The 16,908-nt window shown below is 47.5% G+C and overlaps 1 protein-coding gene and 1 non-coding gene across 3 annotated transcripts in view; one reads left to right on the forward strand and one right to left on the reverse strand.

Annotated features, from left to right (window-relative positions):
- PAFAH2 (platelet activating factor acetylhydrolase 2) overlaps nucleotides 1-15,050 on the forward strand; it is a 35,467-nt gene extending 20,417 nt beyond the window's left edge. For both annotated transcript variants that reach the window (XM_019980870.2, XM_019980879.2), the window contains 4 exons: nucleotides 1,090-1,181; nucleotides 3,507-3,677; nucleotides 5,448-5,602; nucleotides 13,846-15,050. In XM_019980870.2, the coding sequence (XP_019836429.2) occupies nucleotides 1,090-1,181; nucleotides 3,507-3,677; nucleotides 5,448-5,602; nucleotides 13,846-13,940 (513 nt within the window). In that variant the 3' untranslated portion in view covers nucleotides 13,941-15,050. The remainder of the gene's footprint in view (nucleotides 1-1,089; nucleotides 1,182-3,506; nucleotides 3,678-5,447; nucleotides 5,603-13,845) is intronic.
- On the reverse strand, nucleotides 663-734 carry TRNAE-UUC (transfer RNA glutamic acid (anticodon UUC)). Its single transcript has one exon. It is a non-coding gene; the product is annotated as a tRNA-Glu (tRNA).
- Nucleotides 15,051-16,908: the final 1,858 nt, after the last annotated feature.

The raw sequence follows: 16,908 nt of genomic DNA on the forward strand, positions 1-16,908 counted from the left end.
GTGGGGAGAAAAAAAAATTTTTTTTTAATGTGGACCACTTTCAAAGTCTCTGTTGAATTTGTTACAACATTGTTTCTGTTTTATGTTTTGGTTTTCTGACCTGGAAGCATGTGGGAATCTTAGCTCCCCGACCAGGATTCTGCACCCCAGGCATTGGAAGGCAAAGTCTTAACCACTGGAAGGCAAAGTCTTAACCACTGGATCTCCAAGAAAGTCCCATGAAGGGGAGAATTTAGATACAAAATCTTGGGCTAGATTTTACTGAGAGCAAAGGAAGGCACAGGTTCAGGGCAGAGGCTGGACAGTGAATCCTAGAGAGATTTCCTGAGCCCTTTAGCAGGCAGCTGCAGTGGCTGTTTATATAACCATGTCCTGAAGGCTTCTGGGGACAACCGGAAATAGATGAGTGCAGAGCTTGTTAGAGTGAGCAAACTCACTCTGCTGGGTAAAAGTCAGGACAGATATCAGAGGAAGTAGAACCTGAGATGCTTTCGGTACAAGCAGTCCTTCCTTCAGAGCGAAGTAGAGGGGCAGCAGGAGCACCCCATTCTGCCCTTGATTTGGTGCAAATATCATCCCTCCTGTTGTAAGGCAAGGATCTAGATGAAGAGAATTCTTATTCTTTTTTTCTTGGCTGTGCTCTGTGGCTTCCAAGATCTTAGGTCCCTGACTGGGGGTTGAACCCAGGCCCCTGCAGTGAAAGTGCTGAGTCCTAACCACTGGACTGTCAGGGAATTCCTGAGAGTTCTCATCCTTAATGTGTTCTTCTACTGACTGGTCACATAACTTCAGTTTATTCATTTATTAATAGATATTTGAGTATCTACCTGGTCCAGATATTACAGGTGGTAAGATTATAAACATAAAGGTAAAAGACGTGGTTTTCAGAATTCCTGCCTACAGGAGGCTGCTCAGTCCATGGATGGCCTGAGTGGCTGCTCTCCAGTGGGTAAGAGGTGCTTAATAACGTGGTTTTGGAGGGCTCGCCCACTGTATTGTGCTTCTGTGTCATCGCCTCCCTGTTTCTTCCTCTTGCCCCGAAGAGTCACTAAAAGAGCACCCCTACCTTTCTGACTTGGCTTCCTTCAGGGCGGCATTGACGTGAGCCGTGTGGCTGTAATGGGACATTCATTTGGAGGGGCCACAGCTATTCTGGCCTTGGCCAAGGAGACACAATTTAGGTGAGTTTCCCAGTGATGCTGCTGTTAGCTCCACATGCCATGCGACCATTCAGCAAGTATTATGTACCCTGCACTGTTTTGGGAGGTGGGGGTTCAGTGGTGAAGAAGAAAGCAAGGTAAACAAAGTAACAAGTAATCAGATCCCCAGCAGGCAAGTGCAAGGAAGAGAAGGAAACAGGCTGATAAGCTAGAGTATCTGGAGGCTTCCTTGCTGCTGCTGCTGCTGCTGCTGCTGCTGTGTTGCTTCAGTCGTGTCCGACTCTGTGTGACCCCATAGACAGCAGCCTGCCAGGCTCCCCCATCCTTGGGATTCTCCAGGCAAGAACACTGGAGTGGGTTGCCATTTCCTCCTCCAATGCATGAAAGTGAAAAGTGAAAGTGAAGTTGCTCAGTTGTGTCCGACTCTTAGGGACCCCGTGGACTGCAGCCTACCAGGCTCCTCCATCCATGGGATTTTCCAGGCAAGAGTACTGGAGTGGGGTGCCATTGCCTTTTCCGGAGGCTTCCTTGAGAAAGTGACGAAAGCTGAGACTTTAAGGAAAAGAAGTCAACCTACGTAAAGGTCTAGAAGATCAGTCTAGGCAGAAGGAACAGCTAAAGGCCCTGAGGTAGAAAGAAGTTTGCTGTGTTAGTGTAGGAGGAGCATAGAGGGGACAGGGGCGGGGCGTATGGGGGGAGTCGCGCAGGATGGGGAACTATGTGATTAGGGAGATAAACCGGCCAGATCACAGGGCCTTTTGGCCAGAGTAAGGAAGTTAGATTTTATTCTAAGTGTGATGGGAAACCACTGAAAATTTTTAAGTATAGAAAAATCTTATTTACATTTAAAAACCACTCTGTGAAGAATGGGGGTTTCTCTAGTGGTTCAGCAGTAAAGAAAGAGCCTATTATGCAGGAGATGCAGGTTCGATTCCTGAGTTGGGAAGATCCTATGGAGGAGGGCATGGCAACCCACTCCAGTATTCTTGCCTGGAGAATACCATGGACAGAGGAGCCTGGCAGGCTGCAGTCCATGGGGTCTCAAAGAGTCTGACACAACTGAATCAACTTAGCACGCACGCATACGTGTGAAGAGTCGGCTGTAGGACAAGACTGGAAACAAGGAGTCTGGTTAGAGGGAGGTGATTTTAGAGTCAAGGTGAGAGATGAGGGATTTGCATTAGGATGGAGGAAGTGGGCTGGAGAGAAGTGATGGAGTCAGGATCGGTTTTAGAATTTTCCAGACTTAGTGATGTACGAGAAAAGGAAAGAGAGGAATCGAGGTTTTTCATTTGTGTGCCCATCATTTGAAGGGAAGATGATCGTCCTTTATTGAGATGGAAGAGATCGGGGGTGGGGGGGTAGGATGCTAACCTTAGGACCTTAGTTTTGCCCTTGGTGACAGAGATTGCTGCTTGACAAACTGGCCATGACTTCGAGTTGCGGCCCTAGGGCGGCTTTCCCTGACCACCCTACCGTGTATGCTCTGGGCTGACTTAGCAGCTTGTATTATCAGGGCACTAAGCTATATTTTGCTGCCTTATGTGTTCTGTCTACACTGCTCCCAGAGCTCCCAGAACTGTGTCATTAATCTCTGGATCCACAACACAAGGCTTAAGCACAGAGTAGGTACCGGATGAGTGGAATGAATGAGTAATGAATGAAGTGTCATTCTGTGTGACACAAGTCTGCTGCCTGAAAGTAGACCCAAGAGAAGAAGGAGATCAGATCCTTGGTTTCAGAGAATTTAAAAATCTAGAAGGATTTTTGGTGGCTTATAAAGAAAGCTGAGTGCTGAAGAATTGATGCTTTTGAACTGTGGTGTTGGAGAAGACTCTTGAGAATCCCTTGGACAGCAAGGAGATCTAACTAAGCCATCCTAAAGGAAATCAGTCCTGAATATTCATTGGAAAGACTGATGCTGAAGCTGAAACTCCAATACTTTGGCCACCTGATTCGAAGAACTGACTCATTTGAAAAGACCCTGATGCTGGGAAAGATTGAAGGCGGAGGAGAAGGGGACGACATAGGATGAGATGGTTGGATGGCATCGCTGGCTCAATGGACATGAGTTTGAGTAAGCCCCAGGAGTTGGTGATGGACAGGGAAGCCTGGCGTGCTGCAGTCCACGGGGTCGCAAAGAATCAGACACGACTGAGCTACTGAACTGAACTGAAAAGTGATCTCTAAAAAAGATCCTCACCGAAGGATGTGGGCCCTGGTTCCCCTTCCTGGCTTTCTGAGCCTTTGCCTCACTAAAGGGAGAACTGCACTCTCCCCTCACTACCCTAACTGTCCTTGCTTGGGTTTCTCCATGGCAGTCCCACGTGTCTGGTCTTGTTCCAGGTGTGCTGTGGCTTTGGACGCTTGGATGTTTCCTCTGGAGCATGACTTCTACCCCACGGCCCGAGGCCCTATCTTCTTTATCAATGCTGAGAAGTTCCAGACAGTGGAGACTGTCAACTTGATGAAGAAGATTTGTGACCAGCACCACCAATCCAGGATCATAACTGTCCTGTGAGTAAGCCCCAAGGTCATGCCTAATCTCCAGGGTCTGCTCCATTTTCTTCTCAGCTGTGTGGCTCCCTCTAAATTATCTGGAAGTTCTACCCATGGATAGAATGTCTAAATACCTCCTGTATCTCAGAATCTTCATGCCTTTCAAATTTCATATCTGTCCTTCTCCACTTAGCTCTACCTGCAGTGATTTCTTCACTAGTCGGTATGACTTTATGGCAGGATTTACCTTTTGCTTTCTGGAAAAGGAAATCGTGGGATTGTGCATTGCAGAGGAAGAGGTGTGGGTCTGGGTGGACTCCAGGAATCTCTAATCTCCTTTGGGAATTTTATTGAGTCTTTTGGAGAGTGGGGAGATAGCAGACCTGTGACATTCACAAGACAGATTTTTAGAGACCTTCGTGAAAACCTAAATTCAGGTATCTTCCATAAACCATCTATTTTCTGCCTTAGAAAAACCACATTCTTTTCACGTCCATCATTAGCACCATCAGATGGTTTGATTTTAGGAGCCGTTTTTCACAGACAGAAGATTTTGAGTGACTTTAAGAAATGAACTTTACCTAAGAAGTGGCCTACAGCTACAGTTGAAGGGCTAAAGTCTCACTGATAAATCTCCGACTTGATCCTGCCCTGTACTTGAGCCAAATAACACATGTGCTTCAAGGAGCCCGAATCAGCAAAACAACAAGTAACTACGTGTCATGGACCTCTGTACTCATTCAGGTGGTTGAAATGTCAGATCCGAGGGCCGGACTGCTAGAGGCCTGCTCAGTAAACCATGGCTTCTTCCCTTGCCCACACTGGCCCATGCTGTCTTCCATGGGGCCAGCCTCTCCCCTTTCATTTTGATTTCATGGCAGCAGAAAACTGCTGGAGAGTTTCCCCAAGTCATTGAGATTCAGGATAATTGTGACCTCTAGAGGGAAGCGGGGGTGAGAGCAGTTGGAAAAAGGTATGCAGGGACTGTAGATTTAACTCTTGGCAACGTATTATTTCTTAAACTGAGTGCTGGATACTCAAAGTATCCATTATATTTTTCTTTATACTTTCCCATGTGCCTTAAATAATACATTTTAAAGTCAGCTTTTCTTCAGCATATCAAACAGAGTTTGGCATTTAGATCTTCCTTCCCTCATTGAATTGACTAGTAAATTAGTTCTGAGTAATTTAGCTCAAAATGAACCTTGTGAGAATTTCACCTTCAAATTAAGTGCATTTGATGTCAAATGACAAATTGTAGTCCAGAAACCCTCTTTTATAAGCACTTGCCCTAACTTTCCTGATTATTTAAAGGCAAGTTATTATTTTTTTTCTGGTTTGCTTTGTGGTGCAGTTCTGAGCTAAAGAAAGAGCTGATATGTTTTGTGAATGTTCAGAAGTCATGGGGTAAGAGCCAAGGGGTGATAGTTCATAATAACATGGGAGTGGCAGGGCCTCCAGGCCTCACCTCCTTGCCCTGACCCCTCTCCAGCTGACTCTGCCTTCTCCCTGCACAGCCAGGCCTTGTGGTCTCAGAGTTGAGGCAGCTTTGCAGCCAGGCTCACCTGCTTTCAAACCTTAGCTCTGTCTCTTACTAACTGTGTGAAGTTGGGTAGACCATTTCTCTCCTTTGGTTGTTTCAAAGAGGAAAATTCTTCCCTTACTAGATTGTTGTGAGAATTAAGTGAGATAATGCATGTAAAGCACCTTGCACATTGTGGGTGCTTAAATATTTGTGTGCCTTGGCTTCTAGACCCCTACTAGATATTCATTTTTCTTTTCCTCTAGTGGTTCTGTTCATCGGAGTCTAACCGACTTTGTTTTCGTGGCTGGTAACTGGATTAGTAAATTCTTCTCCAGTCACACCCGTGGAAGCTTGGACCCCTATGAAGGTCAGGAGACCGTGGTGCGGGCCATGTTGGCCTTCCTGCAGAAGCATCTTGGTAAGCAGAGAACTGGAGCTTATGGGGCAGCTGGGGAGTACACTGCTTCAAGGGTCAGCCTGCTCCGTCCCTAGAGACTTTTAATAGTTTGAAGAACTGATATTCTAGTTAGCTGCTTTTTGGTTACAAGGACTAGAGATTCACTAATTTACCTTGAGGAAAAAGGGGAGTTTGTTTATGAGAGTACCGCTGGCCAGATGGGAAGGGAAAATTTATAGGAACGGAGGTAGCTTGTAGGACTGACTTCTGTCTCTTGGGCTCAGTCTCTCTGTCTCTTCCTCCCATGGTATTTCTGTTTCTCTTTACTCCAGTTGCCTCTGTACTTTCCGCTGTGCTTTTCCTCTTGCTGATAACATCTACTTATTTGTAGTTTCTACTTCCTCATCACTTTGGTCGGCTTGAACCACTTGCATCTTGTTCTCTCCCTCATGGTATCCCTTTCGTCTTCAGCTCCTGCTGGTCACCACCACATTTTCAGAAATTTCTTAGACCAGATTCCCAAGAGAGACAGCTTGGTGGTACCAGCCCATCTTTACCCGCCAAAACATACTGTAGGCCCCTGCCCAGCCTGGGCCCGGAGCTCTTTCGATCAGATGTCTCTTTTTGATCCAGTCAGAATGGAGGAGGCTACCTTACTGTGCCAGGCTGACCCCTCAGCAGGTGCTGTGCAGAGGGCAGCGTCCTTCAGAAGGGAGCCATGCTGGCCTGGGATACTAAGGCTTGACCTAACTCTAACCTAAGACCAAGACCTGAGTCTTTGTAAATCCACCCCACTTGCCCTGGGTATCACCCTGAGAAGCCTCAGACCCCTTGCACATGACAGCTCTTTAGATATTTGAAGTCACCTCTGGTGTCCTCTCTGTTCATTAAGCGAAATGTTCCTGGTGCCTCCATCCGTTCCCTGTGAAATTTCCCCCTTTGAGTGGGCTGTTCATTGGTGTGCCTTTGAATGTGTGCTGCCCTGACTTGAATACAACATGCCAGGTATGGTCTGGCCAGTGCCTGGTACCGTGGGACTGTTGCCTCTGTGTTCTGGACGCTAGACTTCCAGCTGGATCGCCTGAGTGTATTAACCTTTCCACCAAATGCTAAAAAAATTGGATTTGGATTGAGTTTCCTTTAAAAATGCCTCTATCTTATTTTGTTATTTCTTTCTTTGGCTGAACCTTAGTTGCAGCATGCGAACTCTTAGTTGCAGCATGTGGTATCTAGTTCCCCGACCAAGGATCGAACCCAGGCCCCCTGCTTTGGGAGTGTGGAGTCTGAGCCACTGGACCACCAGGGAAGTCTCTGAATCTGTCCTGTTTTGAATGTACTGACTTTTTAAATCTAAATTTGTGTTTCAGTGTTTCTGCCTGTTTGTTTCATCTTGCTCATCGTGAGCCATTATACTAGCATGAGTTTAGAGCCTTTAGGGTTAGTAGAGATGGCAATGGCACCCACTCCAGTACTCTTGCCTGGAAAATCCCATGGACGGAGGAGCCTGGTGGGCTGCAGGCCATGGGGTCGCTAAGAGTTGGACACGACTGAGCGACTTCACTTTCACTTTTTACTTTCATGCATTGGAGAAGGAAATGGCAACCCACTCCAGTGTTCTTGCCTGGAGAATCCCAGGGACAGGGGAGCCTGGTGAGCTGCTTTCTATGGGGTCGCACAGAGTCGGACACTACTGAAGCAACTTAGCAGCAGCAGCAGAGACCTTAGAGCATCATTCTTATCACCTGGCAAGAGAATAATGGATCTGTCTCAAGACTTTAATGGGCCCTGACTACATGGTCTGCTACTCACTTTCCCTGTTTCCTCTTAGGCACCGTATCATTCAGTTCAGTTCAGTTCAGTCACTCAGTCGTGTCTGACTCTTTGGGACCCCATGGACTACAGCACACTAGGCCTCTGTGTCCATCACCAACTCCTGGAGTTTACCCAAACTCATGTCCATTGGGTCAGTGATGCCATCTAACCATCTCATCGTCTGTAGTCCCCTTTTCCTCCTGCCTTCAATTTTTCTCAGCATCAGGGTCTTTTCAAATGAGTCAGCTCTTCTCATCAGGTGGCCAAAGTATTGAAGTTTCAGCTTCAACATCAGTCCTTCCAGTGAACACCCAGGACTGATCTCCTTTAGGATGGACTGGTTGGATCTCCTTGCAGTCCAAGGGACTCTCAAGAGTCTTCTCCAACACCACAATTCAAAAGCATCAATTCTTTGGCACTCAGCTTTCTTTATAGTCCAATTCTCACATCCATACATGACTACTGGAAATGATCTTTCTCCATCAGAGGGCAGACAGACTGAAAACTGTATCATTAGGGAAGAGCTAAAGATGACAGAGGCGGGATTTCCCTGGTGGTCCAGAGCTTAAGATGCTGTGCTTCCAGTGCAGGGGGCATGGTTTCAATCTCTGGTCTGGAAACAGATCCCATGTGACTCATGATGAGACCAATAAAAATTAAAAAAAAAAAAAATTAAAGATGACAGGGGCCCTCTCCATGGCATGATTGGATTCCATTGAGTAGCCATGTCCTCTGAACTAAGATACTCATTACTGGAGACCATCTGATGATTAGGAGAGTCTTAGACTGAGGAAGATTGTTGAGGACAGGCTTGATGCCAGTCCTTCTGCTAAACTACTTTAGTTACTTCAGCATGTATAATCCTGAAGATGGCCCTTTCCAATGAGTGCTTGTGTTATTAACTTCGTTTTACAGATGAGGATAATAAAGCTTAGAGAATTTAAGTAATTTGTCAAGGTTATCTGGTTAGTAAGTAGAAAGCAAGAATTGGGACTTTCCAGGTGGCTCAGCGGTAAAGAATCTGCTTGCCAATTCAGGGGGTGTGGGTTTGATCCCTGGGCCAGGAAGATTCCCCTGGAGAAAGAAATGGCAACCCACTTAAGGATTCTTGCCTGGAAAATCCCATGGACAGAGGAGGCTGGGCCATGGGGTCGCAAAAGAGTCGGACACGACTTAGCGACTAAGCAACAACAAAGCCAGAATGCCCGCTAGACTGTCTGATTGGAAAGCCCCGGTGCTTCATGGCTGCACTGTTTTGCCAGTGGCTCCCAGGATACTCTCAGTCTTCAGGAGACCCAGAAGACAGATCCTAACCCTGACGGGAGGGAAAGGACAGCCAGAAGAGGAGCCTGTCTAGACAAAATGATACTTGTCTTTAATGTCAGAGATGAGGAAGGCTCAGCAGGCGAGAGTCTTCTAGACAGAAGGCACAAAGGCTGGTGTGGGCCTGGTCAGTTTTGCGAAGCTGTGTTTCATGTATCTGGCATTCAGGATAGTGGAATTGTTGGAAAATAAAGGTAGAGAAGTGGGCAGAAGCCAGATCCAGAAACCCATGTATGCCTGAAATAAGTTTGAATTTTATTCCATGGACTGTGAATGCCTTTCTTGGATAAGCAGGGGATTGTCATCATTAGACTTGTGTTTGTAGTCTGACTACATCATGGAGGATAGGCGAGATGGGACAGGTTGAGAGGGAAAAAGCCCAGGTAGGAGGCTCTTGCAGTATCCACTTGATAAGAGGTAAGACGGTGGAAAAAGGCGAAGGCTCTCAGCTTGGGGTACTTAGCTTTGCAAAGAGAGAAACGCCTTTCTCTGAAAGGCCACTGCTGTTATGATGGCCATCCAGTACGTGTCGTGTGGGAAACTAAAATAGGTTGTAAGTGGCTCAGCTGAACCTCTCACCATTCCTAAAAAATCTCTCTGATCCTGGGAGCTCAGCTCAGTGCTCTGTGATAAACCAGAGGGGTGGTGGGTGGGAGGAAGTCTCAAGAGGGAGGGAATATGTGTATACTTAGAGCCGATTCACGTTGTTGTACAGCAGAAACCAATGCAAAATTGTGAAGCGATTAAGCTTAAATTAAAAAAATAAAATAGAAAACTTAAAATTACCTTTGATCCTAAAAATTACCTCTGAGAGCAGCGTTCTGCTGACACAGGGGTTGTGTTACCTTCTGTTAACAAGATTTGATGTGTCATGCAGCTCCTGTTTCCACCTGCTTATCCTCCCTGCCTCGCTCCTAGAAGACAATTTCACACCTTCGTCTTTCCCTTGAAACCTCTGTTACCTTCCTCCCCTATCTGGTCTCTCAGCTGATTAACTCTGTCTTCCACTTCACTCAGAAAATGGAAGCCATCAGTCCATCTTCGAATCCCAATACCGCATCTCCCTACCTTCTTGCAGAGACTCAGCCTTCCATCTGGTTCCTAGAGATTCCTACTCAGTCGTCTTACTAGGCCAACCCCTCCACTTGTGCACTGGATTTCACCCTCTGGTCTGCTCAAGAGAGCTGTTGTCAACAATTTTCTTTCTCTTTACATTAGATCATCAATTTTTCCCTGTCTGCGGGCTCATTTCATGCTGAAATTTCTCTTTTAAAAATTCTGTCTTGACCCCACACTTTGGCCCCCAGTTACCACCCTGTTTCCCTGACCCTCATGATAGCAGAACTCCTCACGAGAGTGTCTTCACTTTCTCTGATCCTTCTCTTCACTTTCTCTCTCAGGCTTTTGCATCCCACTCCTCTGTGAAACCTTCACAGTACTAAATCCAGCGGCCACCTCTCGTGCCTCATGTCACTGGAACTCTCAGCAGCTTCTAGGAGAGTTGATGAGGCCCTCTTCTGTGAAGCCCTGTCTTTACTTCCAGGACGCCTCACTGCAAATTTTCTCCCACCTCAGTGTCTGCTCCTCCTCCGTCTGCCTTGCTGCCTCCAGGCTCAGTGCTGGGACCTCTTCTCTACCTGTATCCCCCAATGCTGTCTGGTCTTCTGGCTTTAAATGCCATCTCCATGCTGAAAACTCTCCAGTTTGTCTCCAGTTCAGTCTTGCCCATGAGCATCAGATTTATTAATTCAACATCTCTACTTGGCCCTCTAAGGGGAATCACACATAATAACAGCTTTCAACTGCAGTCTTTCCTTTCTCAGTTAATAGTAACTCCTTCCTTCGAGTTACTCAAGCCAAAGTCCCATTCTTGCCTCTTCTCTTACACCTCCCATCTAGTCCCTCAGAAAATCCTATTGGCCCTACCTTCAGAATACAAATAGAAAGTCATCATTTGTCACCACCCCCACAGCTACCATCCTGTCCAACTTGTCTGTCACTTAAGAGTTTCCTAACCGGTCTCCCTATTGCCTCCCCTGCCTCCCCACACAGTCCTTTCTTTTTTAAGGGCTTCCCTGTTAGCTCAGCTGGTAAAAAATCCACCTGCAATGCAGGAGACCCCAGTTTGATTCCTGGGTCGGGAAGATCCGGTGGAGAAGGGATAGGCTACCCACTTCCTATTGCCACCCCTGTGTCCCCACACAGTCCTTTCTTTCTTTTTTAAACTTATTTATTTATTTGGCTGCATCGGGTCTTAGCTGTGGTATGTGGGGTCTTCACTGCAGTGCATGGGCCTCCAAGCTATGGTGCTCTGGCTTAGTTGCCCCATGGTTTGTGGGATCCTGGTTCCTAACCAGGAATCGAACCCATGTCCTCTGCATTGGAATGTGGGAATTTTTTTTCCCCCTCTAATAATATTTTGTATTTTGTGCTTTGAGATTTTGCACCTGAAAAAAATCATGTATTTTATTCTGGGCTGACCTTGGTCTTCATTGCTGTGTGCAGGCTTTCTCTAGTTCAGTGAGCAGGGGCTCCTCTGGTTGCAGTTCTCGGGCTTCTCATGGCGGTGGCTTCTCTCACTGCAGAGCATGGGCCCTAGGTGCATGCAGTTCTTGGGCTTCTCGTGGTGGTGGCTTCTCTCGCTGCAGAGCATGGGCCCTAGGTGCATGCAGTACTCGGGCTTCTCGTGGTGGTGGCTTCTCTCGCTGCAGAGCATGGTCTCTAGGTGCATGGGCTTTGGGAGTTGTGGCCTGCAAGCCCAGTGGTTGCAGGCTCTAGAGCACGGCCTCAGTAGCTGCGGTGCATGCACGGGCTTAGTGGTTCTGAGGCATGTAGAATCTTCCTGGACCAGGGATCGAACCCATGCCCCTGCCTTGCCAGGTGGATTCTTGTTCACTGTACCACCAGGGAAGTCCTACACATTTTAAAAAATGTTTACAATTTATTTTTGACTCTGCTGGGTCTTTGCTATGCAGGCTACTCTCTAGTTGCACTGTATGGGCTTCTCTTTGCGGTGGCTTCTCTTGTTGCAGAGCCCGGAGTCTAGGGCTCTCAGGTTTCAGCAGTTGCGGTACGTGGGCTCTTGGAGCACAGGCTCAGTAGTTGTGGTGCCCAGGCTTAGTTGCTCCACGGCATGTGGGATTTTCCTAGATCAGGGATCAAACCCATGCCTCCTACCTTGGCAGGCGGATTCTTTACCGCTGAGCCACCAAGGAAGCCTGGAAGGAAGATTCTTAAGCACTAGACCACCAGGGAAGTCTCCACACTCCTTTCTTTATCAAGCTTTCAGAGTGATCCTTTTAGAAAGAAAGCGAAAGTCGCTTGGTCGTGTCCAACACTTTGCAATCCCTGGACTATACAGGCCATGGAATTCTCCAGGCCAGAACACTGGAGTGGGTAGCCATTTCCTTCTCCAGGAGATCTTCCCCACCCAGGGAACCAACCCAGGTCTCCCGTGTTATAGGCGGATTCTTTACCAGCTGAGCCACCAGGAAAGCCCCCTTTTAGAAAGGAAGCCATATCTTGTCACTCCACTGCTCAGGATCCTACAGTGGCTCCTATTTCTCTGAGAGGCAAAGTCAATGCCCAGTGTCCCTCCTGCGGCTCTTCCCCGGGCCTGCTTCCCTCTCGCTCCACAAGCCTCCACGTCCCAGGCACAGTCCCGCTTCAGGCCTTTACCCTGCTGTTCCTGCTGCTTCGAATGTTCTTCCTGTGTAATCTCGTGGCTCACTCTCACCTCCTTCACTTTTTCGCTCATATCTCACCTTCCCAGGGAGGCTTACGTTGACAACCCTCTTTAAAAACATTGTACCATCCCTTCCTCCCCTCAGCCCTGGTCCCCGGCCACCAGCACTGCCTCTGTCTGGCTCGCTTTTTTGCCACAGCACCGCTCACCTTTTCATATCCTATGTAGGTTCTTTTGTTTATTGTTGTCTCTGCCTCCTAGAATGTGAACTCTGTGAGGATGAGGGTTTCTATTTGTCTGTGGCTGTATTTCTGGCATCAGGAACAAACTGTGGCACACAGCAGTGTGCTCTGCATTTTGTTAAGTGATGATATGGCGCACTGTTCATCGAGGACCTATTCCCTGCCAGGGCCTTGGCAGGGCCTTGGGGATCTGAAGATGAAGGAGAGTGGTTGCTGCCCATGTCCCAGGTTTTTGTTTGTTTTGAACAGAAACACCATTTGCCTGCTCAGCTGTGTCCTGCTCCCTCAGCCTGGGCCTTGGGCCCTGCCTGACTGTTCTCACTGTGTCATTAGCTCCGTCTGCCTATGGTCCCAGGGCCCTCTCTGGAGTCATACCTACTTTATGCTGCTTCACGATGTTCCTGTCCTGTTCTTTCTGCCCTTCGCTGAGGTGGCCATGGCTTCATATTCACTGGCTGGCTTGTGGAGGGTCTCTTGCTCAACAATATCCATGAGGCTGCAAGTGGTTTTTCCCCTTTCTCACCTGTTCTCACCCGGGTTTGAATTCTGTCTCTGCCACTTAACCAGTTTTATTGACATAGGATGAATCTGGTGGCTTTGCTGAGCCTGTTTCCTCAGCTGTAAAATTGGGTCAAGACACAGGGCTCCCCAGGTGGCGCTAGTGGTAAAGGACCTGCCTACAATGCAGGAGACTTAAGAGACGCAAGTTCCTTTCCTGGGTTGGGAAGATGCCCTGGAGGAGGGCATGGCAGCTCACTCTAGTATTCTTGCCTGGAGAATCCCATGGGCAGAGGAGCCTATAGGCTACAGTCCATGGGGTCACAAAGAGTTGGACATGACTGAAGCAACTTAGCATGTATGCAGTACTTGACACATAGTGATATTATGAAAATTAAATGAAACAATGCATGTTTAGCAAAGTTCCTGGAATGAATTGCCCTTCAGTCAATGCTCCCTTCTGTTATTATTGTCGTTACTGAGTTGTTATGGGTTAAGCAAGTTGTTTAAGAAGCACGTGTAAAAAAGCGCTGAAAGAACAGTAGTTATCATTATGGCTTCCACCATCGCAACCACTATAACCAGTCACTGTAGTATCCCAGATGCTCCTGTCTCTGGGATGACCCACTAAATCCATGGTAGCTACTCTTTGATCTACCTTTACAAGTTTACCTAACCTTTCTGTGTTTTTTTTCCCCATTCAGACCTGAAAGAGGACTATGACCAGTGGAACAACTTCATTGAAGGCATTGGCCCGTCACTGACCCCAGGGGCCCCACACCATCTGTCCAGCCTGTAGGCACAACTGGTCATCTGTGGAAGGTCCCTGAGCTGAGTTCCCGTGTGGGGCCTGCCCAGGGATACCCTTGGCCTCCTATCAGGAAGTGATTGCCATGACCCTTCTGTGTTGATTGAGAGGATATAATCACACTGCTGATTGGTAACGGGGTACTTGAATCTCAGACTTGTCGATCTTAAACTCATGTTGGAACTTGGGTCACTTACTGATGGGCAAACGGGCATTCTGAGGACTGAGCCTTAATGGTATGGGGAACAAGCAGTGGGATGGGGCTGGGGAAGACCTAAGCCCTAAGCTGGGCACTATGAGCCCTATAAACCCAGCCAGCCAACACCCTCACCTTGGGCAAGTATGGCTTCTGCAGTGGAAGAAATGAAGCCAAAGGATGGAGGGAAAATTCCCACCATCCAGGCCTCTAGCCCAACTTAGCACTCTCTTCCTCCTTCTCTGCCTTTCCCTCCTCCCCAGGGCTGCTTGGTGAGTTCTGAGCACTTTGGGTGGCTTTCTAGGATCTGGACCACCATCAGATTTTTCTGTTTATTTTCAAGCCTTCTCATCGCATGAAGCATAGTCCTGGGGCATTTAGTCAGGAGAAGGTATACTTGTTAGCCTATAGAAGGGGCAGATAGCATTGTCATGAGAGCACGGGGAGAGAGGCTGAGGGACAAGGGGTACCCCATAAGCTCTGGATGTCTTAGAGTTTTGCTGAAAATCTCGCTTGACAGGAAACAACACAAGTAGGTAGATGGAGAAAGTAGAATAACAGTGCTAAGTAGCCATTTGAGCAGGCCCTCACCATGAAAGGGAGAGAGTTTGGTCAGTTCTAATGCAGGAAGCCATCTCTAGAGAGAAGTCTAGAAACATTTCGGTTTCGCCTCTTACCTCAGGTACTGTGAGCCTCCAACTTGCTCAGAATCAGGGTGCTCTAGTGGTCTGTCTTCTGGCTCTGAGGTCCTAGCCTCAGAGTGAAGTCAAGCTGTAGACTGAATTTCCGTTTTGTCCCATTTGTAATGTGAATGATATTAATACTCATGTTTGCCTAATGATCTGTTGGAGTATTTTCTATATTTAATCTTCATTACAGCAAGATGGGGAGCCATCTGGAAGTAACTTTTCCTTCTGTCTTTCTTTGATTGCTTACCGCGTATGCCAGTGTGGAAAACGATCTTTAAAAGGAAAGGAAGTCTTCCTAGGGATCTAGTTCAAAGCTGTCTGGGAGTATCAACCTCAGACACCCCTCTCTGCTACTCTAGACCTCTCACTTCAGTCCAAGTGGGAGACCCCAGAGGAGGCAAGAGAAAGAGGGAAGTGCGACTCTCTACGACAGGTCCAAGGTCAGCGTCACCAGAGCGAGCTGGGACAGTGTCTCCCGTCTGTCAGTAGCTGTTCTTTCTCAGAGGTGAAGCACCACGTCCAGGGAGGCTGTGGACCTACCTGGGAAGCCTCTGGATTCCAGTGAGATGTCGCATAAGGAGGACGTCATGAAAGCCCCAGGCTCTAGATTTCTATAACCTGGTTTCCTATCGCCAGGCTCCACCACTGCTCTCTGCATACATTTGAGCAAATTACAGTGTCTTTTTAGTCTCAGTTCCTGCATTTCTAAAATGAGGATCTGCATTATGCATACTTAGGATTAAGTGAAAGGGTGTGTAACCCATGTGTTATTTAAAGTATGTTTCCTACTTTCCAAACTTGGGAGATTTTTGTCGTTACCCTGTAGCTGTTTTCTACCTGAACTGCTTTTGGCCAGAGAAAATGACCCACATGGTTTTTTTATCCTGAGACTTGCGTGTTGACCCAGTGTGAGGTCCATTTTGTAAATGTTCCATGTCTGCTTAGTAACACTGTACATTCTGAGGTTTTTGGCTTGCTGTTTTACTCAAGCATACATTGTGGATTTCCTTCTGTGAGAGCGAATACAAGTGTCTTCCAAGCCCTAGACAGGGGCCAGAGCCCATCCGCACTCACAGAACCAGCAGAAGTCATCCCTGTGCCAGGGGATGGCGGCGCAGATGCTGAGAAGTCAGTGTGAGACCCAGCGTCCACCTGAGACCCATAATAACGATGGGTATATCTTGTGAAGACCTGAAACTTCCTAAAGAAGGAAGTTGTTTAGAACCTGGCCCCATCTCCTCCATTCAGTTTGTGTTCTGACAATGACTCATTGATCCAGTGTCACTGGACTAGAGGAATCTTCCCCACTGAAAATGATCCTTTAAGTCACAAAATGTCGTATTGACTATTTTGAACAGTAATTTGCCAAAAAGATAACACACATACTTCTTACTGTGATCTGACCTCTTAGGATGTTTCCATCAGGATAGACTAGATGGTATCGTAGGAACAAACAGACCCCAAAGGGATAAAAGTTTACTTCTTGCCCACGCTACTCGTCCTGTGTATTGGCTCAAGGCTCTCCTTGGTGTCCTTTTTATCATTTTTATCCTCACCTGGGGACCCAGGCCGGCCGAGCTGCCTGTCTCTGGAGGTGTCCCCATTGGCTGTGGTGGAGCGGAAGAGAGTGGAGAAGCACTACGTCCTTAAAGCTGCCCACGAGTGACCATCAGCATTTCCATTCACAGTTCATCAGTCAAAGCTAGTCATCCGGCTGTGGCTAACATTCCACTCAGTCCCCAGAGAACAAACCACCTGTGTCCAGACCTATTATCAGCGCAATGGCGCCCTCTGGTCTGTGAGGGTGTGGAGAGCTGTTTGCACCTTTCCAGCTGCCAACCTCTTAGTTCTTTTCATTGCTTGTCAACCATCTAAAGTAAGTGTGAGTCAGTGCATAAAGAAGTCTGCGTGCTGAAGAATTGATGCTTTTGAACTGTGGTGGTGGGGAAGACTTGAGAGTCCCTTGGACTGCAGGAAGATCAAACCAGTCAGTCAAAGGAAATCAACCCTGACTATTCATTGGAACGACTGTTTGCTGAAGCTCTAATACTTTGGCCACCTGATGTGAAGAGCC

Source organism: Bos indicus, chromosome 2 (assembly GCF_029378745.1).
Source record: "Bos indicus isolate NIAB-ARS_2022 breed Sahiwal x Tharparkar chromosome 2, NIAB-ARS_B.indTharparkar_mat_pri_1.0, whole genome shotgun sequence".
Classification (NCBI taxonomy): Eukaryota; Metazoa; Chordata; class Mammalia; order Artiodactyla; family Bovidae; genus Bos; species Bos indicus.